Source organism: Mustela lutreola, chromosome 2, assembly GCF_030435805.1.
Source record: "Mustela lutreola isolate mMusLut2 chromosome 2, mMusLut2.pri, whole genome shotgun sequence".
NCBI classification, from domain to species: domain Eukaryota; kingdom Metazoa; phylum Chordata; class Mammalia; order Carnivora; family Mustelidae; genus Mustela; species Mustela lutreola.
The window spans coordinates 222768044-222789015 of NC_081291.1; the positions used below are offsets into that span (position 1 = coordinate 222768044).

A 20972-nucleotide genomic window follows, 5' to 3' on the forward strand; every position below is an offset into this window, starting at 1 on the left:
AAAGATGCTCAGCATCACTCATCATCAGGGAACACAGCTCAAAACCACAATGAGATCCCACCTCACACCTGTCAGAATGGCGAAAGTCAACAACACAAGAAACAACAGGCGTTGGCCAGAATGCGGAGAAAGGGGAACTCCACTATTGGTGGGAATGCAAGATGGGGCAGCCCCTCCGGAATGCAGGATGGACATACCCCCAAAGTTAAAAACAGAACTATGCTACCATCCAGCAGTTGCAGTACTGAGTATTTACCCAAAGAATATAAAATCACTAATTTGAAAAGATATGTGCACTCTATATTTATAGCAGCCTTATCTACAACAGCCAAATTATGGAACAGCCCAGGTGCCCATCAACTGGTGCGTGGATAAAGAAGATAAAGAAGGTGTCATATTACACAATGGAATGTTGCTCAACCATAAAAAAGAAGGAAATCTTAGCATTTGAAACACTACCGATGGTATCGTGCTAAGGGAAGGAAGTCAGTCAGAGGAAGACAAGTACCATAAGATTTCAATCGTGTACGGAATTTAAGAAAAAAACAAATGAGCAAATGGGGGGGAAAGAGACAAACCAAGAAACGGACTCAACTACAGAGAACAAACTGACGGTCCCCAGAAGGGAGGCGGGCAGGGGATGGGGGAAATGTCTCGTGATGATCACTGAGTAACACAGAAGTGTCGTCTCTATTGCACACCACAAACTCCTGTAACACCGTATGTTCACTCCACTGGAACGAGAATTTTGTAAAATAAAATAAAAACAAATAGACTAGTGGTGAGAGAGAAAAAGAAAGAGTAGAGAGAGCTTTTATTTCTGAGAAAACAAAAACTCCACGTACACATAACACATACGTAATGTCAGAGCTGTAATCTCAGATTCTTTTTCCCCCACGTGCCTCCATCTGACATTCAGGGGCCCAGACGACACAGCGCTGATTTGTCCACAGAGAAAGGAGCGGGTAAACACCCTTTACGAGCAGTTTTATAAGAGAATTTTTCTTTGGGGGCACCTGGGTGGCTCAGTTAGTAAAGCGTCTGCCTTTGGCTCAGGTCATGATCGAAGGGTCCTGGGATCGAGCCCTGCATCAGGCTTCCTGCTCCGCAGGGAGCCTGCTTCTCCCTCTATCCCTCCCCTGCACTGGTGCGCTCTCTAATAAAATCTTTTAAAAAAATGAAAATAAGTATAAAATGTTTAAAGGTAATTCTTCTTTGTGTCGCAAACTCCTAACTAACCCAAAAGAGCCTCTGAGCAGCAGAGCTAGAAATAACCCAGCACACCACTGCGGCCTCCACAGTTTGAGAAGAATGGTAACCCTGCTAACACCTCAGGACAATTTGTCCCAATGTTTCTAACACCCGACACCTTCCTCCGGCCAGAGGGGAAGAGGGGCCCAGGCGCTATGAGAGGGTTCACGGGGACCCCCTGTCCTCACCACTCAAAAGCCACCAGAGCAGCGGGATGAATCCTGGGCTCTCACTGATGTACTTCAAGCCTTTCAGGTTGATGCTCACGTTGTACAGGGACATCAGCAGTAACCTGAAACGGAAAGAAAACAGGTTGAGCTGCCGCCCCACGCCGAGGTCTCACCCTCGACACTCCTGTGCGACAGGGACTTTCCTCCGCTCCGATGTCCCATTCTGCAGGCGGGGGGCCGGGCACCGCAGGCAGGACCTATGTGAAGCAGTACGGCTCCCTGGGACGCTACAGGAGAACGGAAGCTGCGGCCACAGGCCCATAGAATCCCACCTGGGCAGAGTCCACAATCAAGGGGTAGAGCCGCAGAGCGGGTCCCGCAGAACACCTCAAGGCCTGACTCAGGCGAGCCCTCCCTTCTGTCACCGCTCCCGCACTTACACACGGGCGACCCCCAGTTCGTAAAGATACTGCACACCAATGATTCGGTCAGCGGCTTGCAAGCTAACCCTGTCTTTGCACTCAGGGAACACCGTCTGTGATATCTGGGCAGCTCGCGCCGGCCAGGTGCGTGTGTTTGATCTGTGGCGTCAGGCACGAAGAGCACCACAGCCCCAGCTAGCTCTCGAGAAAGGACAGTGTCTGAGTTAAACGGGATCCTACAAGCTATCCTGTGAACAGAGCTGGCAAGTCAGAGTCTAATAAAACCGGGAAAACTCTCGGACAAGGATTCTAACACTACTGCAGAGTACGATCCCAAAATTTCACAGTGCGAAGCAATTTTTTTTTTTAAAGACAACATGGAGATCTGTAAACCCCTGAAAGAACGAATGAGCTTACAAGAAGCGAAGGGGAAACATCCGTGATGAGAACTGCAGGAAAGTGCAACTCCAAGCAGGCGTGTGCGCAAGAGGGCTGGTTCCAGAAGCACACAGCTTCAGGCCGACAGACTGGCTTTGCACAGACGGACAGAAGGAAAAGCCTCGTACCAATCCGAGACAGAGACTCCAGTCACAGAGCCCCACACAAAGCCAGGGAAGAGAGAGCTTCCAAGCTTGGTATGAATCCGTACTTTCTGTGTGGCCTGAAAATCCACAAGCCGGGTAATTTTAATACAAAGGAGAGCTGGGAGGTGCCCCTGGGGGGCTCAGTCAGTTAAGGTCTGACTCTTGGTTTTGGCTCAGGTCGGGATCTCAGGCATGGAGCCCACTTAAGATTCTGTCTCTCAGGGGCGCCTGGGTGGCTCAGTTGTTGGGCGTCTACCTTCCGCTCAGGTCATTATCCCAGGGGGGATCCTGGGATCGAGCCCCAAATCGGGCTCCCTGCTCGGCAGAAAGCCTACTTCTCCCTCTCCCCCTTGCTCTGCTTGTGTTCCCTCTCTCGCTGTGTCTCTCTCTGTTAAATAATAAATAAAATCTTTAAAAAAGATTCTTTCTCTCCCCCTCTGTCCGTCCCAACCTCCTCTTTCAAAAAAAAAAAAAAGAGAGAGAGAGAGAGAGAGAGAGAGAAGAAAAAAGGACAGCCAGGGGGACAGGAGCGCCTCCAGCTCCCTGGCCAAAGTAAACAACAACCTCTTGAAGGAAAGGACCGTCAACCTGATCTTCAAAGAATCCCCACAAATACAGTACTAATGTGACTTCATGACAAAAATCACAAAATCATGAAAGACAAAACCCAGAAGCAACAGCACCAAGAACCAACAAGAACCAAAATTTAAAAAGAGAATTGTCAGATACTAGAATGATCCATCGTGCAACAGAAAATGGGTACGTTTACGTTCAGTGGGTATAAATGGCGTAAAAGGAAGTTCAGAACGCAGTCGGGGAGCCAGCGAGCGCATAAATGCCCGTCCAGAGGAGAACCTAGAAGAGCTTACACGGGTGAAGTGTACCAGGGAAAGCGATGCGGCGGCAGCAGGTAAGGACCGGAAGCGGACGGAGCGGGAGCGGAGCCCAGGTGCGGGAAGGAGGGAGCCCAGACGGGCGGGGCTGCCGCCGTGGCCCAGCCGGGCCACGCTCCTCGGGGCCACGCTCCTCACGGCAGCCACGAAGACGCCCCGTGGAGAGCGCGAGCTGGAAAACCAAGGACGGGCTTGGACCTTGTTGATCACCTCAGGCGAGCCAGAGTTGAGAACCCAGAAAAGCTAACTACCCGAAGGCTCGTTCTCTCCAGGAAAAGATACCAGGCCCGGCGTCCAACGCAGATGGGCCACGTCCAGCGTACGACAGAGTCACCTACCAGCAGGGCCCACTGGGGCGCAGAGAGTAAAGCGCCTGCTTTGGGGGCAAATGTAAGGGTGCCAGGACATTCGGTAACCAGGATCTTTAAAATGTATCGTAAAGCAAGTTTTTAAAAAATCAAAACTACTCCCCAAACTCCACAAACAGCAAAACATCGAAATTTTAAATCAAGATGGGATCAGTAACAGTGTCATGTCGAGACACGGTGGAGCCTGAGGCAGAAGAAAATCCAGAACAGCGATTCAGGCCATTAACAAGGGCCTGATGAAACAGACTGTGGCGCGTGCGTCCGCGCAGGCCACACAAACTCGAAAGAGCTGGTGGCTGTGTGCCGCGGCTTACCCGGGGCCTGGGACAGGGTGAGCGCTCAGTTCAGACAGGGAACGTGAACCCACCCCCGTGACTGCGGGCCTCAGCCCGGCCAAGAGCGCAGAGACAGTCTTCGTCTCCCCGTATTTCGATGGCTTTTTCAAAGTCAAGGCAATGCTACCAGGTTCAAGAAGACGACACTAGACCATCGCCCGCCAGAGCAGTGATGCCCGCGTCTCGGACTACAGCCCTCAGCCTCCTCACGGACTACAAAATGAGCCAAACTTGCCGCTCCTTTCCAGTTCTCCTGACAAGTTCTACACATTTCAAAACCTACTCACTAGTCATCTCGCTCTCCAGTTATTAAAGTGTTCAAAGGTCGTATTCATAACTACAACTTTCGGAGGCCTCCAATCCAGGATTCGTAAGAGAGGAGTTCTCACTTCTGATCACGCACGCAGGGAGCCGGAAGTCCTTAAAACACAACGAGCTGTGCCCACGGCTTCCACGCTGCAAGACCAGGGCTGAGTCACTGCTACAGAGACCGATGGCCCCCAGAGCCTGAAACAGTTTCTATCCGGCCCTTGACCGAAAAGTGTTGCAACCCCTGCCTTAGCAAATGAACATGAAGTTAGCTAATCTTCTTTAAAACGTAAAAGGTGAAATGAACACTTGAGGGATAACTGGAACACGGGGCGAATTCCAGGAAACACTGAAATTCCCCACTGACTGCCACTTAACTTCACCGCGGCAAAGACCCACAAAATTGACAAATGTCTTTAAGATTATATTTGGTCAAAGTTAGGCATCCTTAAGAAGCTAGGATGGATAAAGGTCATTGTAACGACCACAGAACCACCCGAGACCCCGTGTCATTGCCAGGCTACAGCTCGCAGAAGCCCAGAGACAGCTCCAAGGTCGCAGAGGACTTGGCAAACAGCAACCCCAGAGAACTTCCTAGTTCTTATGCAAGTGCTTTCTGTTCCAAGATTTCTATCCTAACCACAAATATTTTGTAAATAATATATCGAGTTTCCCATTGCAAAGTCAAGAGAAACTGCTCATTGAATGCCCTCTTCTGGCACAGGGTCACTAGAAGTAAGTGTTGTTTCCCGAACCACCGTAGGACTAGGGTCAGACTTTCTTCCAGTGACAAAAACAGTAAATTCTGCTTCCTATCTCAAAGCTAAGCAGATGGTTTGTCATAAACGGATTTACAGGCTCCAAAAGACAACTTGCGCCTCTGCAGCCTTGGGGAGTGCAGACACAGCCGACATTGCCAATGGAAGGACAGAAAGCCAGGCTGACAGAAAGACACCCGCAAACTCGAAAGGCTACAAGAGCAATACAAGAAACTCTCCTTCGTGGAAAAGGACACTGTCTTCACGTAGCTGTAGCCGGCCTGGGGCTCAGTGGACTGGCCTGGTGAGAAGCCAGAAAGCTGTCCTGGCAGTCTGCTGCACAAGGCTGAGTCATTAGAAGTAAAGGTGAGTGACTCAATGATCATATTCATCTTGGAAGAAATTACAACTTGGAAACAATGAAGAATGAACACACCTGGTACTTCAAAACCAGCCGGCAATGAAAATAAACAAAAAGGCTTGTGATGTCTGCCCTCCAAAAACAAAAACCACCAACTGCTCCTCTAAGCTAGAATCTAAAGTAGCCAAATTCCCACCACCAGTTGTGATGCTAAGGAACAATGAGAGAGAAGCAACCGGACATCTCAGACCAAATGACGAACAGAAACTGGCAGCTGGAAGCCTGCCAAACCTGTTTAAAGACTTCTGTATTTGAGATGGAGCACTTGCGCAGGAGGGAGGAGCAGAGGGAAAGAGCATCCCAAGCGGACTCCCTGCTGGGGAGCCCACGTGGGGCTCGATCCCAAGACCCTGAGATCATGACCTTGACTGAAATCGGGAGTCAGATGTTTAGCAAACTGACCCATCAGGCGCCCCTTTTTTTGAAATTTCATTGAGCATTTACCATGCGCCCATTATAGAAGCAAGTGCCTGTCCCATTAAATCTTCAGTTTTATTTAAATGCCAGGTAGTTACATACAGAGTCGGATCCGTTTCAGATGAACAATACAGTGACTCAACACTTCGTACATCACCCAGTGCTCCTCAGGGCAGGTGCCCCCTGACTCCCCACCCCCCTACATCCCCCAGTCCCCACCCACCTCCCTGGGGTGGCCATCAGTGCGTTCTCTCGAGTTGAGTCTTTCTCGGTTTGCCTTTTTGTTCCTCTGCTCATCTGTTTTGTTTCTTACAGTCCACATGAGTGGGCTCATGTGGTATTTGTCTTTCTCTGACTTATTCACTTGGTCTAATTCTCTGTAGCTCCAGCCATGTTGATGAAGTTCTAGAACCTAGGTGAGGTTCGGTGGGCTGAGGTCCAGAGCCGATGACCAAGAAAGAATTCTTGAGACATCGTTGGTGCAAAATGGTGGTGTTTATTAAAGCATGGGGACAGGACCCGTGGGCAGGAAGAGCTGCTGCCTGGGCTGGTGAGGGGTGGCAGGTTACGTACCCTGCGGTTGGGGGAAGGTGAGGGAAGGGAGGTTTCAACGGAGTTTTCATACGCTAAAGAGGGCCTACCAGGTGTCCCAGGCCTACCGGAGGCCTTGCCTTTGAGGCTGGATCAATGTTGTCTTTAGACCAGCCATTAACATTAAGATAGTTGGGAGACTTTTTGGTGGGATGTCACAATTCTGCTATCAATCATTTGTAAGCCAAGGGAGACTCCTGTCTAGCAGGATTGTGAGCTCTGCAAGTTAACTCTCTGCTTCTAGTTCATGGCAGTCAGGGTGGCCTGAGGGATGCTACACGTAGGACTGAGGGGGAGCGGATGGGGGGGGTACAAGGCGCCAGCTTTTGCTTTGTCTTCAGCCAGCCTCTTGCTCCCTCATCAATGTCATTGCAAATGCAAGAGGTCCTTCTTTTGAGGGCTGACAACATCCCACGGTGCGCACACCACATCTCCTTCATCCGGTCCTCAGTGGATGCACTTGGGCTGTTTCCTAGCCCGGCTACTGTAGAAAATGCTGCTGTGAACATCAGGGGGTACGCGTCCCTTTGAATTAGGGTTTCTGTAGCCTCTGGGGACACTCCTAGTGGTGCAACTAGTGGACCATAGGCTAGTTCTCTCTCGAACTTTTGGACGACCCCCAGCACTGTTCTCCATGGGAGCTGTACCAGTTTGCAGTCCCACCGACAGCGCACAAGGGCTGGGGCATCTGGGGGACTCAACTGGCTAAGCGTCTGCCTTTGGCACGGGTCATGATCCACTCTGAACGTCTGTGTGTGGTGTAAGAAAGAGGGCCAGTTTCATTCTTTTGCATGTTGCTGTCCAGTGTTCCCATTTGTTAAAGAGACTGTTTTTTTTCCATGAGAAACTTTTCCTACTCTTTCAAAGATTAACTGACCATAGAGCTGAGGGTCCGTATCTGGGCTCTCCACTCTGTTCCGCTGATCTGTGTCTGTTTTTGTGCAGCACCATACTGCCTTGGTGACAACAGCTTTGTGATGCAACTTTGAAATCTGGAATAGCTTTACTTTCCTTTTTCAAGGTGACTCTGGCTGTTTGAGGTCTGTCGTGGTGGTTCCAGACGAGTTTTAGGATTATTTGGTTTGTAATGTGGCTCCGGGGACCTGGGTGGCTCAGTCAGTTACGTAGCTGCCTTCAGCTCACATCATGGTCCCAGGGTCCTGGGATCAAGCCCTGCACTGGGCTCCCTGCTCAGCAGGAAGCCTGCTTCTCCCTCTCCCTCCCCCTGCTGGTGTTCCCTTTCCTGCCGTGTCTCTGTCAAATAAGTAAGTAAAATTAAAAAAAAAAAAAAAAAGATTCTGTGGCTCCCCTCATCCAGCTAGTAAAATCCGTGTGTGTGACCTTGAGTCTACAGGTCGATTGTTATCTACTATGTAACGTCAAAGGCCCACAAAAAGATACAAAGAACCATACGATATCCCCATCCCCGGTTAAGAGATAAAATCTCGTCACCATCATCAAATCCCCTTTGTGAACTCTGTCAGAACACAGACACCTGAGGGAGGTGGGAGCTACCCCTGCGTCGGTCACACGTCACGGCCAGCCACGCACTTTTAGGTGCTTTCACAGCGCACAGAGCCCAACTACTCCATCGGCCTTGCCCTTATGGGCGGCAGTACACCGTGCGCAACCTTCCACGCCATGGGGAGACATCTGTCCACGCTGACTTGCACAGTAACAGTGTATTTTCAGTGATGCATCCCCAGGTGAATCGATCACACTCCATTCACCTATTCTGCCGCTGACAGAGGCTTCCAAACGTGCTGTTTCAAACGCAGATGCTACGATGTTTCTGCACGAGCGTCCCAGCGTTTATAGCTAACACCTTTTCTGGAGTATATACACGTAAGAGGGGATTACCTGTCCTGGCGTGAGCAGATTAACCGCGACAGGTGCTGTCCACCTGCCTCCACCTCCCTCCCACCAGCAGAGTAGACAGGTGTCCGCGTTCTCTGGCTTCATATCTCTCCAAAGCTCCTAACTGTCAGATACTGATTCTTTCCCAGTGAAAGAGAAAGAAAGGTTATTGCGTGTTGATTGTGATCTGCATTACAACTGAACTCAAGAACCTCTTCCATCCTCACAAAGCCTACCGGGGCTTCCTCTGTAAACCGCAGGATTCTCTCTTTCACCATATGCATATTAGGTTATTTGACTTTTTCTTAATGAAAATGCCAGATACAGCTTTTTTTGTTTTTTAAAAAATGTACATAGAATGATCAAACTAGTTTGAAACACTAAAAAACATCTTTCAGGAGAATCAAGGTTATATTCAAACCACCACCAACCAATCTATACCTTGGCACTAGACCACTTCACTAGAGGTCAAACATTTCGTGGCTGAAAGCTCTACTGCCTGAGAAAGAGTAATACGTAGCAGCTCCAGATCCCAAATGATAGAGAGAAACATTGCAGAAGCTCTGATGACCTTTGTTAATATCTGGAAATGCTGCCAACTCTAAGGAAATCAAACATAATCTAAGATTTGTCCTCAAAACGTACTTCCTTCTTCAAAATATTTAACTCTTAACTCTTACATAACACTTAACATATATATATATATGTATATATAACTTAATATAACTCTTCTTTTTTTAAAGATTTCATTTTTATTTATTTGAAACAGAGAGTTCACAAGTATGCAGAGAGGCAGGCGCAGAGAGGCAGGCACAGAGAAAAAGAGGAGAAAGTAGGCTCCCCGCCGAGCAGAGAGACCGATGCGGGGCTCAATCCCAGAACCCTGAGATCATGACCCAAGCCAAAGGCAGAGGCTTAACCCACTGAGCCACCCAGGCGCCCAACTTAACATAACTCTTAACTCTTAGAATATTTAACTCTTAACCAACCAAGATACGTTATAACTGTCCTTAAGGATAACTTTCCTCCTACATAATAAAGCATTGATTAGAAAGGATTGAGAAAAACCCAATCATGTTTGGAGATTTCTTTTCAACTGGTATTAATCGGATCCTTATGTGAAGGTCTCCAGCCACCAAAACCGTGGTTAACACTTTGTATGACTGTTATCAACAAAGCAGATATAACCATCGCCGGAAAGTCAATGACTGTATCTCACTTGCTCCTTTAGCATCCTTTGCTGAGCACCTCCGGTGTCTCCCGCCTTGGGAAAGCAGAGCTGGAACAGTCCGCGCCATGCAGAAGTTCACAGAGCACGGAAGAGGGAAAGGAACACACCCGCCGAATGCATTGTGGTGGCACTTCCAGAGTCCCCCTCCAAGCTTAGTGTCCTCAGGGTAGTTCTAAGGCACTGCCACAAAGACAGTTTGTGGAAATGCTTCTAGAATCATCTTTATCAAACACAGTCTGCGTTCTGACTACCCCAGACAAGTTCTCCCCTCGTTGGAAACTGGGATCCTGCAGGGGAAATCAGCGCGTGGGTCCTTAGGCTGGTGAACCACCGCTCACCGGGGCTCAGCTCTGCAAACAGAGCGACAACCACTCAGAGCTACATCTGTTCAAAGATGTAACGAGGCTAGTTTGGCTATAAAGTATGAATTGGTCTTCTGCAGCGCTCACAAGCTGCTTCTGCAGCAGAGGGCCTGGGAAATTCCACGCGCGGGACTTCTCCCTGAACCCTGCGATGACCACTGGGGCTCCGTCAAGTGGAGGCATAAACCAACCAACAACTTCTTCAAGAAGCAGAGCCAAGTACACCCCAACTCCAGGGGCATTTCTAGAATCCTCCACCCCTAGGTGCTTGGGCAAGAAACACCTTCGCAGAGCTGCTATCTTCTCCAGCCGTCCCTGACCATACCCACCATATACTCCCCGGGCCCTGAACAGCGAACCACGCCCTGTGGATACCCCACGGCTGGTACAGAGTAAACACATTCCCTTCACAGAACATGTGTCTCAGGCCCAAATCTGGGGGTGGTGGTGTGCTGAGACCCAGTGGTTTTCACCACTCAGGAATGTGGATAAGCCCTCCCTGACCACCCCCCACGGCTCGCCCCGCCGGAGGGCTCCTCTCTCCCGCTGGAAAGCCACCTCGAACCTGGGCCTCCAGCAAACGCATCTCATGACGTCTCCAACAGGCCTGACCCTCAGCAGCAGCTGGAACAAGACGCTAAAAGGCCTCTCACGGGCTGTTTGATAGGCTGGTAGAATCGTAACGAAGGGCAGGAAATGAAACAATGAGAAAATCAAAGACAAAAGAAATAGTGGGTACTGAGAAAGGCTGGAAGGTAGCCTGATTCCCGAAATCCAGGTCTCGTTTGTCCAGCTCTTGAGTGTCAAGGACAAGGACAAAGCCGGTGTCGCGCTACAGTCGGGGGCGGCGGCAGACACACAACAGGAGAGGCTCGGAGTCCACACCAGCTTTAGCGCCGGCAGGACACACCGTGGCCCTCCGCGACCCCGTCACGGTGCAGGCCCCGGTGCTGCTGGCAGGCCTGGGTGACAAGAACAGACGCCAGTGGTGACAGGGGAGCTCCCGACATGGCACGCCCTGAATGCATGGAGAAGAGGTGGACAGGGCTCGTCACCACCTGGTGGCCCTGAAGTCTCCAGCCTCAGCGGATGGAGCCTGGTCTAGGCCGGCCCGGGCTTCACCCAGGCACCTGAGAGGCTATGCTGAATGTGAGAACGGCCCACAGTGCAGCAGCCCTGGCTGGTGTGGCAGGAAGGCGACCCCCTCGGGGGCCTGGGGGCCAAGGCTTGTGAGATATGAACTGTGCAGGCAACAGTCCTGTCACCCAGCACAAAGCACCTCAAGAGGCCCAGCCTCAGCGCATGCATCTGCCACCAGATAGCGGAAGTTTCTAGGTTTGGAGAGTCTTCCCCCAAAACAAGCAGATAAACCAGGGCGAGTGGGAAATTCTACAGCCCGAAGAATAGGACACTGAAAGAACTCACTGAGGCCAAGCCACAAGAATGTCACCCTGTGGGTGTGTCCCCCCAAAGAGATTGCCCCAGCTCCCACAGTACAATCAAGTCTATTCCAAGGCCACTGGCCCACGGGGACTTCAAAGGAAAGCAAAACGAACAGGGCACCATGAGGCACCATTCATCCTGGGAAATGTGTCATGTCATGTCATGTCATGGTCATCCCAAGGCCACCGAAGCTTGAGCGGAGCTGCCTGACGGGCCCTGATGAAGCCGGTCACAGCACAACTGAGAGGAAAGGGGCTGAAGAGGAGCCAGCGGAGAGGGGGATGTGAAGATGCCGGTGCCAGAGAGGACAACTGAGAAAACCCCCCAGGGCAGCTACTCAAAACCAGAGGGACCCCTCACCCAAGAATCCCAGAAGGCCGCAGAGTCCTCTGACTCGTGAAAGAAGAAAGTGACGGTGGGTGGGTGCCAGTGGGGCAGCTGCGCTGAGTAAGCTCTCACCCACCCCCGCCTCTCCCCGGGGAGCAGGAAGGGAAGCCGCTGCTGGGGGCCATCTGCAGAGAACGGAGGAAGAGCGAAATGGCCAAGGTCACAGAGTGCGAAGTCTGAGCCACCACGCAGACCAGAGTGGAAACTGACAAGGACACAGAGAGGGGTCCGACAGGAGCCCTGGGGACCTCCCCGCCATGCACACACTCGCTCTTTCTTGCTCATAAGTAACTAGTCTTAAAAAAGAAAAGAAAAAAGCTGGGACTTGGCAGCTTCCTGTTCTGCGTGTTCAGGAGCTGGAGGCCACCACACCACCCTAATAAGCAAAAAACTCACCAGGCTGAAAAATCAACAGCTCCTCTAAGATCCCAAGGACCAGGGGGGGCATAGGACAAACGGTCACCCCAAGACAAGGAGGGAGAGACCGGTGAGGACGGGGGGTCACGGCTCACTGGAGCAGAGGGCCGTGAGCGGAAGCCACGGCAGGGGAAGCACAGGCAGGACAGCTGAGCAGACCCGGTCAACCTCCAGCGGCTCAGTGTGGACAAGTGTGAGAATTAACACGTCCGAGGGACCCAGTCACAGAGGCCTCCACGACAGGGTGACACGTGCCTCCAGGAGCCGATGCAGGCCTCCAGAGCAGGTGCAGGGGAAAGCAGCGCTCTGAGAAACAGCCAGGTGCTCCGTTCTTCCAACAGGGCCTGCCCTCGGGGAAGGCAGGTTGACCAGAGCCTGCCAGACCGAGGGAAAGGAAAAAACCAGCCCCAGCCCACTTCAGCCAGCCTCTCCCACTTAAGGGGGATGGAGGAAGAAAAAACTGAGAAACGCTCGTGAAGGTCAGAGTCCAGAGGCACAGGCTCACCGGAGGCCTGAGCCCTCATCACTGGCCTGCAGAATGCGTGCCGCCCCCAGCACCTCAGCACCACGGTACGAAGGTGATTCACGGCAGCTCCTTCCACCCAGGTCCTCGTGTCTGGCTACCGAGACAAAAATCACAGGACAAAAGGCTAAAGAACACACGTGCAGCTAGAGCGCGCACCAGAACCAGACGTGGCCGACGTGTCGGAACCGTCAGACCGGGGATTCAGAACAGCCCTGACCAACGTGCTGGAGGCGCTGACGGGCAAAGCGGACGGCGCGCAAGGCCAGACGGGCAGATGTAAACGGAGACGGATATATCCTCAGGAAGAACCAGAAAGGAACTCTAGCGTCAGCAACACTGTACAGAGATGAAGACAGCCTTGGATGGGCTCCCTAGTGGACCGGACACAGTGAGAAAGCGTCTCTGCGCTGGAGAACACACCAATGGAAACCCGAAAACCGCGAGGCAGAGGGACCAAAGATGAAAAACTGGAACAGAACGCCCAAGGACCGTGGTATGCCACGGAAGGTGTGACCTCTGTGCGGTGGGACAGCAGGGGAGAAGCGAGAGGGAAAGCACCAGACATCCCTGAAGCAGGAGTGGCTGAGAATTCCCTCAACCACCATCCAACACCGATCCGCAGCCCCAGGGGCTCAGAGAACGCAAGCAGCGTGAGTGCAAAACTCAATCACGCTTCGCACGCTGTGTCCAAACTGCAGAAAATCTGAGACCGAGTGATCCCTGACCAAAGCCAAAGGGAAACCAGCTCACCTGCACACGGCCACAGACAAGAGTTACAGTGGCTTCTCCTCAGAGAGCAGAGCGAAATATTTAAAGCGTGGAGAGGGGAAAAACAAAAACAAAATCACTTAGAGTTCCGCATCCAGTGAAATTATCCTTTAAAAAAATAAAGAAGAAGGCCACCTTCGTGGCTCAGGCAGCTGAGCACCTGCCTTCAGCTTAGGTCATTATTCCAGGGTCCTGGGATCGAGCCCCGCATCAGACTCCCTGCTCAGTGGGGAGCCTGCTTCTCCCTCTGCCTCTCCCCCTGCTTGTGCTCACTCTCTCTTTCTCTGACAAATAAATAAAATCTTTTGAGAAATGAAGCCTTTCTTAGACAACAACTGGAATTTGTTGCCAGTAGACCGGCCTCGAAAGAAATGTTAAAAAAGCTCTTTAGAGAAAAGGAGCATAAGTCAGAACTCAAATCTACTTAAAAACCGAAAGATGTCTGAAGAAGGAATAAGTGAAGGAAAAGTAAAAACTTGCTTTTCTTCTTCTTACTCGATCAGCAGTTCCCTCAAAGTAACAGCTGTGACGGCCATCAGTGGTCACAGCCCGCAGGTGAGGAAACGCAAGGCAGCGGGACCCGAGGCAGGGAGGCGGGGATCGTGACCACCACGTGACCAGAAGGCCCGCCTACCACCCGGGGGCGGACACAGCGTTGTCTGAAAATGGAAGTGGATTCCTCGTAAAGGCTCTGTGAGCTGTAGGGCAGCAACGAAAACCCGGGAAAAAGTAGTTCATCTGATTTGCTACGAAAGCAGAGAAAATGGAACCATATAAAATGCTCGATGAAAACCATGTGAAGCAGAAAAGGACGGGAAGACAGAAACAGGACAAAGACAAGGGGCAGCAAATTGAGAAGAGTCACGAGTGTGGTCATTGTGAGTCCAATGGTAACTGTCATCACCATGACTGTCAATGGTCCACAGGCCCCCATGGAAGGACTGACTGTCGGAGCGGATCAAAGACATAGTTCAGCTGTTGGTAGTCCATAAGAACCCACTTTAAATATAAAGATAAAGATAGAGTAAAAATAAATGGATGAAGGAAGACATGCCATGTTAATGGTAATAGAAAGGAGAGTTGCTTTATTAACTTCAGACACAGCAACTTAGGAACACAACTAGTGACCAGGGATAAAGAACAGATTTACGTGATAACAAGAGGGGCAGTCCTTCTAGCAGACATAACAATCTTTAACACATATGCACCTGACAACAGAGCGTCAAACTACGTGAGGCAAAGGGTGATAGAACTGCTAGCAGAAATAGATGAACCCGCTATTATGATTAGAAACTTTACCATTACTCAGATCACAGTGGAATTCAACCAGAAATCAGTAACAGAAAGGTAAATGGAAAATCCCTAAATAACCCAGAGATTAAACAACACACTGCTAGAGGACACATGGACCAAAGAAAACGTCGCAGGAGAAATTTTAAAATATTTGAACTAAATGAAAATGAAAATACAACTTACCAAATTTGTGAGATGCAGCAAAAGCAGGACTCAGAGGGAAATTTATAGTACTGGATTACGTTAGAAAAAAGAAAGATCTAAAATCAATCATCGGGGTGCCTGGGTGGCTCAGTGGGTTAAAGCCTCTACCTTCAGCTCAGGACATGATCCCAGGGTCCTGGGATCAGGCCCTGCATCAGGCTCTCTGCCCAGTGGGGAGCCTGCTTCCCCCTCTCTCTCTGCCTGCCTCTCTGCCTATTTGTAATCTCACCCTATCAAATAAATAAATAAAATCTTTTTAAAAATAAATTAAATTTAAAAATAAAATAAAATAAAATCAATCTTCTAGATTTCCACCTCAGGACACCACAAAAAAGAGAAACAAATTAAATCCATAATAAGCAGAAGAAATAAGAATTAAAACAGAAATCAATGAAACTGAATACAGAAACAAGTAGAAAAAAAAAAAATCAAGAACACCAAAAGCTGTTTCTTTGAAAAGAAACTGACAGAGGACACATATTACTAATATCAGAAATGAGAAAAGGGACAGCACTACAGATCCCACAGAAAGGATAATAACCAAATATCAGGAACAGCTCAGTGAACCTGGGTGAAATGGACCTGATCCTTGAAAGACAAAATCTGTGAAAACTCACACACGAAGGAACAGATCATCTGTAGAGGCCTCTATCTATTAAAGAAACTGAGTCAATATTTGATAATCTTCCAAAACAGAAAACACCAGGCCCAGATGGGTTCACTGGTGAATTCTACCAAATATTTAAGGGAGAAATTATACTAATTCTCTATAATCTCTCAGAGGACAGAAGCAGAGAATATTTCCTAACTCATTCTTTGAGAACAGCATTACCCAAATACCAAAAACACGAAGACAAGAAAACTATAGGCCAATACCTCTCATGAACACAGATGCGAAAATCCTCAACAAACTATTAACGAATTGAATCCCAAAAAGCATATCTAGAATTGTATACCATGACCAAATGGCATTTATCCTAGGTATAAAAGGCTTGTTCAATATTTGAAAATCAGTTAATGTAATCTGTCATATCAACAGGCTAAAAAGAGAAATCACAAAATCATATCAATAGATGCAGAAAAAGCACTTGATAAAATTCAACACCCATTCATGATAAAACTCTCGGTAAACTAGGAATGGTTAATTGGACAAATCTGATAAACTTTGTTTCAGCTCAGGTTATGATCTCAGGTCACAATCTTAGGGCTGTGAGACTGAGCCCTATGATGGCCTCCACGATGGCACAGAGCCTGCCATGGAGGACAGGAGAAGACAGGAAAGGACAGGACAGGAAAGGATAAAAAATAGATTGGGGCGCCTGGGTGGCTCAGCCAACTAAGCCTCCAAGTCTTAGTTTCGGCTCAGGTCATGATCTCAGGGTTATGAGATTGAACCCTGCATGGGGGGCTCCGCATGGAGTCTGCTTCTTTCCCTCTTCCTCTGCCCCTCCCCTGCTCTTACACACACACACGTGCATTCTCTCTCTCTAATAAATAAATCTTAAAAAAAAAAAAAAAAAAAGGTATACAGGTTGGGAAGAAAGAAATCAAACTGTCTTTGTCCACAGATGACATAATTGTCTATGCAGACAATCTAAAAGAATCAACCAAAAAACCCTCCTAGAACCAGTAAGATTATAGTAAGGTTTCAGGATACCAGATAACCATACAAAAGCCAAGTGGTTTCCCATATACCAACAATGTACCTGTAGAATTGAAATTAAAAATGCAATACCACTCACCTTAGCACCTCCCAAAAATGAAGTACTCAGGTATATATCTAACAAGATATGTATAAGACCTGTATGAAGAAAACTAGAAAACTCTGATGAAGCAAATAACTAAATAAATGGAAGACAGAAAGAAAGGCAGATGGGAGGGAAGGGAGACAGACAGACAGACAGACAGACTGGGCCCTCGGAGTGGCACAGCTGGTTAAACGTTCAACCCTGGTATTAGCTCCGATCATGATCTCAGGGTCATGAGATCCAACCCCACGTCAGGCCCTGGGCTCAGTGAGGAGTCTGCTGGAGTTTTTCTCTCCCTCTCCCTCTGTTCCTCCTCTCTTTCTCACTCAAATAAATAAATAAATCTGGAAGGAAGAAAAAGGGAAGGGAAGGGAAGTAAGAAAAGAAAAGAAAAAGAAAAAACGGGTAGATGATTCCACTTTCATGGACAGGAAGACTCCACATTGTCAAGACGTCTGCTCTCCCCAACTTGGTCGGCAGATGCATGAGTCCCAGTCGAAATCCCAGCAGGTTACTCCGGGGCTTAGCAAACCTATTGTAAGGTTCTGTGCAGAGGCAGAGGGCGGGAAGAGCCGACATGGCACAGAAGAACGGATTGGAGGACCAACCCTACCTGGCTTCAGGCCTCACCATGAAGCTACGGGGGTCAAAAGAGCGTGGTACTGGTGACAGAAAAAACAAAGAGGTGAATGGAACAGAACAGAGCTCAGTAACAGACCTGCACAAACACAGCCAGCAGACGCCAGACCAACAAACAAAGGCAACACAAGGAAGCAAAGATGGTCTCTTCAACAAGTGGCACTGGAACAACCGGACGTCCGCGCATACGAAAATGAACCCAGATGCCAATCTTACGTGTGCCACAGAACTACGTCAACATGCGTCGCAGACCCCAACGTAAAATGCAGAACTGTAAAGCTACCAGGGAATAATGTCAGAGAACATCTGCGCCCCATACAGTGACACCTGTTTTATAGACACAATACCAAGCTCCGTGAACGAAGTCACTGATAAGTTTCAAAATTAAAAACTTGTGTTCCGTGAAAGACCATGCCAGGAAAGTAAGAAGACAAGCCACGGACAGAGAGAAAATATTTGCAGAAGACGCATCTGATAGAGGAAAGTCATCCAAAATACACAAAGAACTCTTAAAACTCAAAGCCACAGGAAGACTCGGACGGGCCGTGACAGCATGTCACTGAGGGACAGGAGCTGGTCTGAGAAGGCTGCATCCTGTGGGATCCCGGCGACAGGGCTCACTGGTGAAGTCACAGCAGTGGGGCCGGTGGTGGATCAGTGGTTGCCAGGGGTGGTGGGGGAGGAAAGAGGAACCAGGAGAACACAACAGATTTCTAGGCAGCGGAAACACTGTATGTTATTGCCCTGATGAACGTATGTCGTAACACAGCGGTCCAAGCACACCAAGCGTACACACGAAGAGTTCATGCAGGTAAACTACAGTCTTGGGCGATGATGAGATTATGACGTGTCAGTGGAGGCTCACTGTTGGCAAAAAAAATTCTGGTGAGCGATGTTGATGGAGAAGACTATGTGTGGGGACCAGAGGGAATATGGAAAATCTCTGTATCTTCCTCTAAATTTTGTTGTGAAACTAAAACTGTTCTAAAGATTTAAGTCTTTTTTTAAAATTCCCTATCTCTGGGTCTGAGGCACCCAAACTGCTGAAAATGAGCAACCTTTGCTCACAGAGATGAAAAGGGAAGAGCCAAGTTACAGTCCGGAGAGCGAGAGGCCAAAAAGAGAAGTTGACTTGCAGTGCAAGAAACGTCCTGGTTCCAGAGGACCCAGGTCGGGCGTGCGCAGTGAAGAAAAACACGGCCGAGTGGCCTGCAAACCCGAAGGCGGACAGAGACCATGATGGCAGGAGAGCCACTTCGGGATGGCGAATGCCGAGGTCCCAAGTAGGGTTTGAGGCAAACAGTCCACAGGTGCGCTCTGCTCCCCGGCAGATGGAAAACAGCCAGGCAAGCAAGCAAGCAAACGTCTCCGAATGCGAGTCTGCGCATCCCACTGCAGGACAAGGGCTGCCGAGGGAGCGAGCACGGGCTCCGCGCGCTGGAACCGCAGGGACTAGGAGAGCCGCAGCCCCACACAAAGCCTAGCCTCGGAAGCGGAGCAGCGGGCGAACTGGCCCCTAAGCCCTGAGCTCGCACAGACCACAGAGCAGGAGACAACGTGCAGTATCCAGAACACGTAGGAAACCACAGCCCGTCAGGAGAGATACAACCCTACGGAAAAGAGGCAACAGACGCGAACAGGTAATTCACAGGAACAAAACTGTTGCAGACCTGCCCCTCGCTGGAAACATCCACCCAGAGACAGGCAGGAGGATCTAGAGAACACTCTTCCCAAGAGAGGAACCGAGAACGAAGCACTGAGGAGGGCCGGGGGGCCCGGAACGCCACCGTCGGGAAAGGTGCAGGCTGGGGTGGCCACGCGGCAGCCGCCTCACCCGGGAGCGTGCGCTCCTTCCCTGCCCCGTGCCACTCTCTGCGTCCGGCTCCTGGAGCGGCGCTCGCACGGGCGGGCAAGGAGGAGTTCGCCACAGACGCTCCCTACACCGCTCCGCGTGGGTGGGAAAGCCTGCAAATAACCCAGTGCCCAGCAGTCGGGGATCAGACAAGCCAACCTCCCACGTTTTCCCGCGCAGGACACTTGAAAGGAATTACCCAGAGCCACAGACGCACGTGTGAGCACATCCGCAGACCTGCAGGAGTCACGCGCCGTGCTGTAGCGGACTGCTCACGGACATGTATCTGTTGGTAGAAAATACCAGAACAGACTCCAGAATCTGCTTCCAGATGAGGCGGAAGCCACAGCCCGCCCTCTGCTCCCACGGAGCGCAGCGAAGAATTCTGAACAGAAAGCACGGAGCGGCTCGTGAAACCCCAGACAGGCAAACCGGAGCAAGCGGGCGGACCGGGAAGTGCAGAATTCCCAGAGCAGCGACCACCAGTGAGTTCACCCTCCGGCCCCCGAGCTCAGGGGCGGCACTGACGCACCGGACACCGCTTGGGCAGGGGTGCGGGGAAGGGCTCTGCAGAGCGCGGGGCCCCCACGTCACCCCAGCTGTGTGGAAGGAAATCCTCCCCGGCCCTGGACGCTGCGGAAGTGCAGGACGCGGCGGGGCGCGCAGAACCCCAGCAGCCCAGGCGAGGGGGAAACCCAGTCCCCGGCCCGCAGCAGGAGTTCAGCAATCGGGCAGGCGACCCCACAAGGCTGTTCAGAAGCCCTGGCCTCACGCCAGGCGCCGCGCGTGTCAGTCTAGTCACAAGCAGCATATCCCAGCCTGGGGACGAAACGGCCGGCGACAAGCCAGGCGTCAGGCAGGCACGGGTGGCACCAGAGAGCAGTTCTGAAGCCGGAAGTGACCCAAAAGGCTGGTCAGAGCTTGTGACGGGAACCCAACCAGGCTGACGGCCTGCTCAAACAAAACGACACTTTCTCCACGGTTTCAGCAGGACCTGGGGCATCCCCGTATTCCAATGTCCACAGTACGACCCCAAATTACTCCCCACACGAACAAACAGGAAAAATCCCAACTCACAAGGGAAAAGACAACCAAGAGACACCAGCCAAGATGACAGAGCCTTTAAAGAAGCTACTAGAAACAATGCTCCAAGGAGGAAAAGCAGCCACTCAGAATGAACAGTGTGGTGGGCAGAAGCCTAAAATGGCCAGACATCTCTTGCCCTAGTCCCCGGGGCTGGACACAGAGCGAAACACCCTGGTTGTGCTAAGTTCTATGGCTGACAGTGACGGCAAACAGAACAGACATGACCCATCAAGGGACTCGGAGTCCATTAAGAGGGAGTTCATCGCGTGATCTCTAACTTACACCCATGAGCCCCTCAAAAGCACCGCATTCTCTCCAGCTGGTAGAAGAGGAAGTCCAAGAGCTTCCCAATATAGGAAGGATTCAGTGAGCTCGCGGAGCTTGGAGATGGGTGGCTCGTGTGATCAGAAATTCAGTGAGCCCGGAAGCTAGAAAAGCCACATGTGACAGCCAGCAAGGAATAAGAGCCTCAGACCTGCAAGAGCAAGGGACAGGATTCGCTGGCAGCCTGAACGTTCCTACAAGCCTCCCACTGGGGGCCTCTGGAAAAGAGCCAGTCAACACCGCGACTCTGGCCAGAGACCGTGGTCAGAGACCCTGGTAAGCTCCCCCACCGGACTCGGACCTACAGAACCGAGAA

The 20972-nt window shown here is 50.5% G+C and overlaps 1 protein-coding gene across 13 annotated transcripts in view; it reads right to left on the minus strand.

The window, feature by feature from the left end:
• Positions 1 to 20972, minus strand: part of HSF2BP (heat shock transcription factor 2 binding protein) — a 103708-nt gene that overhangs the window by 42332 nt on the left and 40404 nt on the right. For 12 of the 13 annotated variants that reach the window (XR_009351257.1, XR_009351258.1, XM_059164853.1 and 9 more), the window contains one exon: positions 1440 to 1543. The exons of the other annotated variant lie outside the window; for it this stretch is intronic. Coding sequence is in view for 10 of the 12 variants with exons in the window: in XM_059164853.1 (XP_059020836.1) it covers positions 1440 to 1543 (104 nt within the window). In the remaining 2 variants the exon portion in view is untranslated. The remainder of the gene's footprint in view (positions 1 to 1439; positions 1544 to 20972) is intronic. 13 annotated transcript variants of the gene reach the window in all.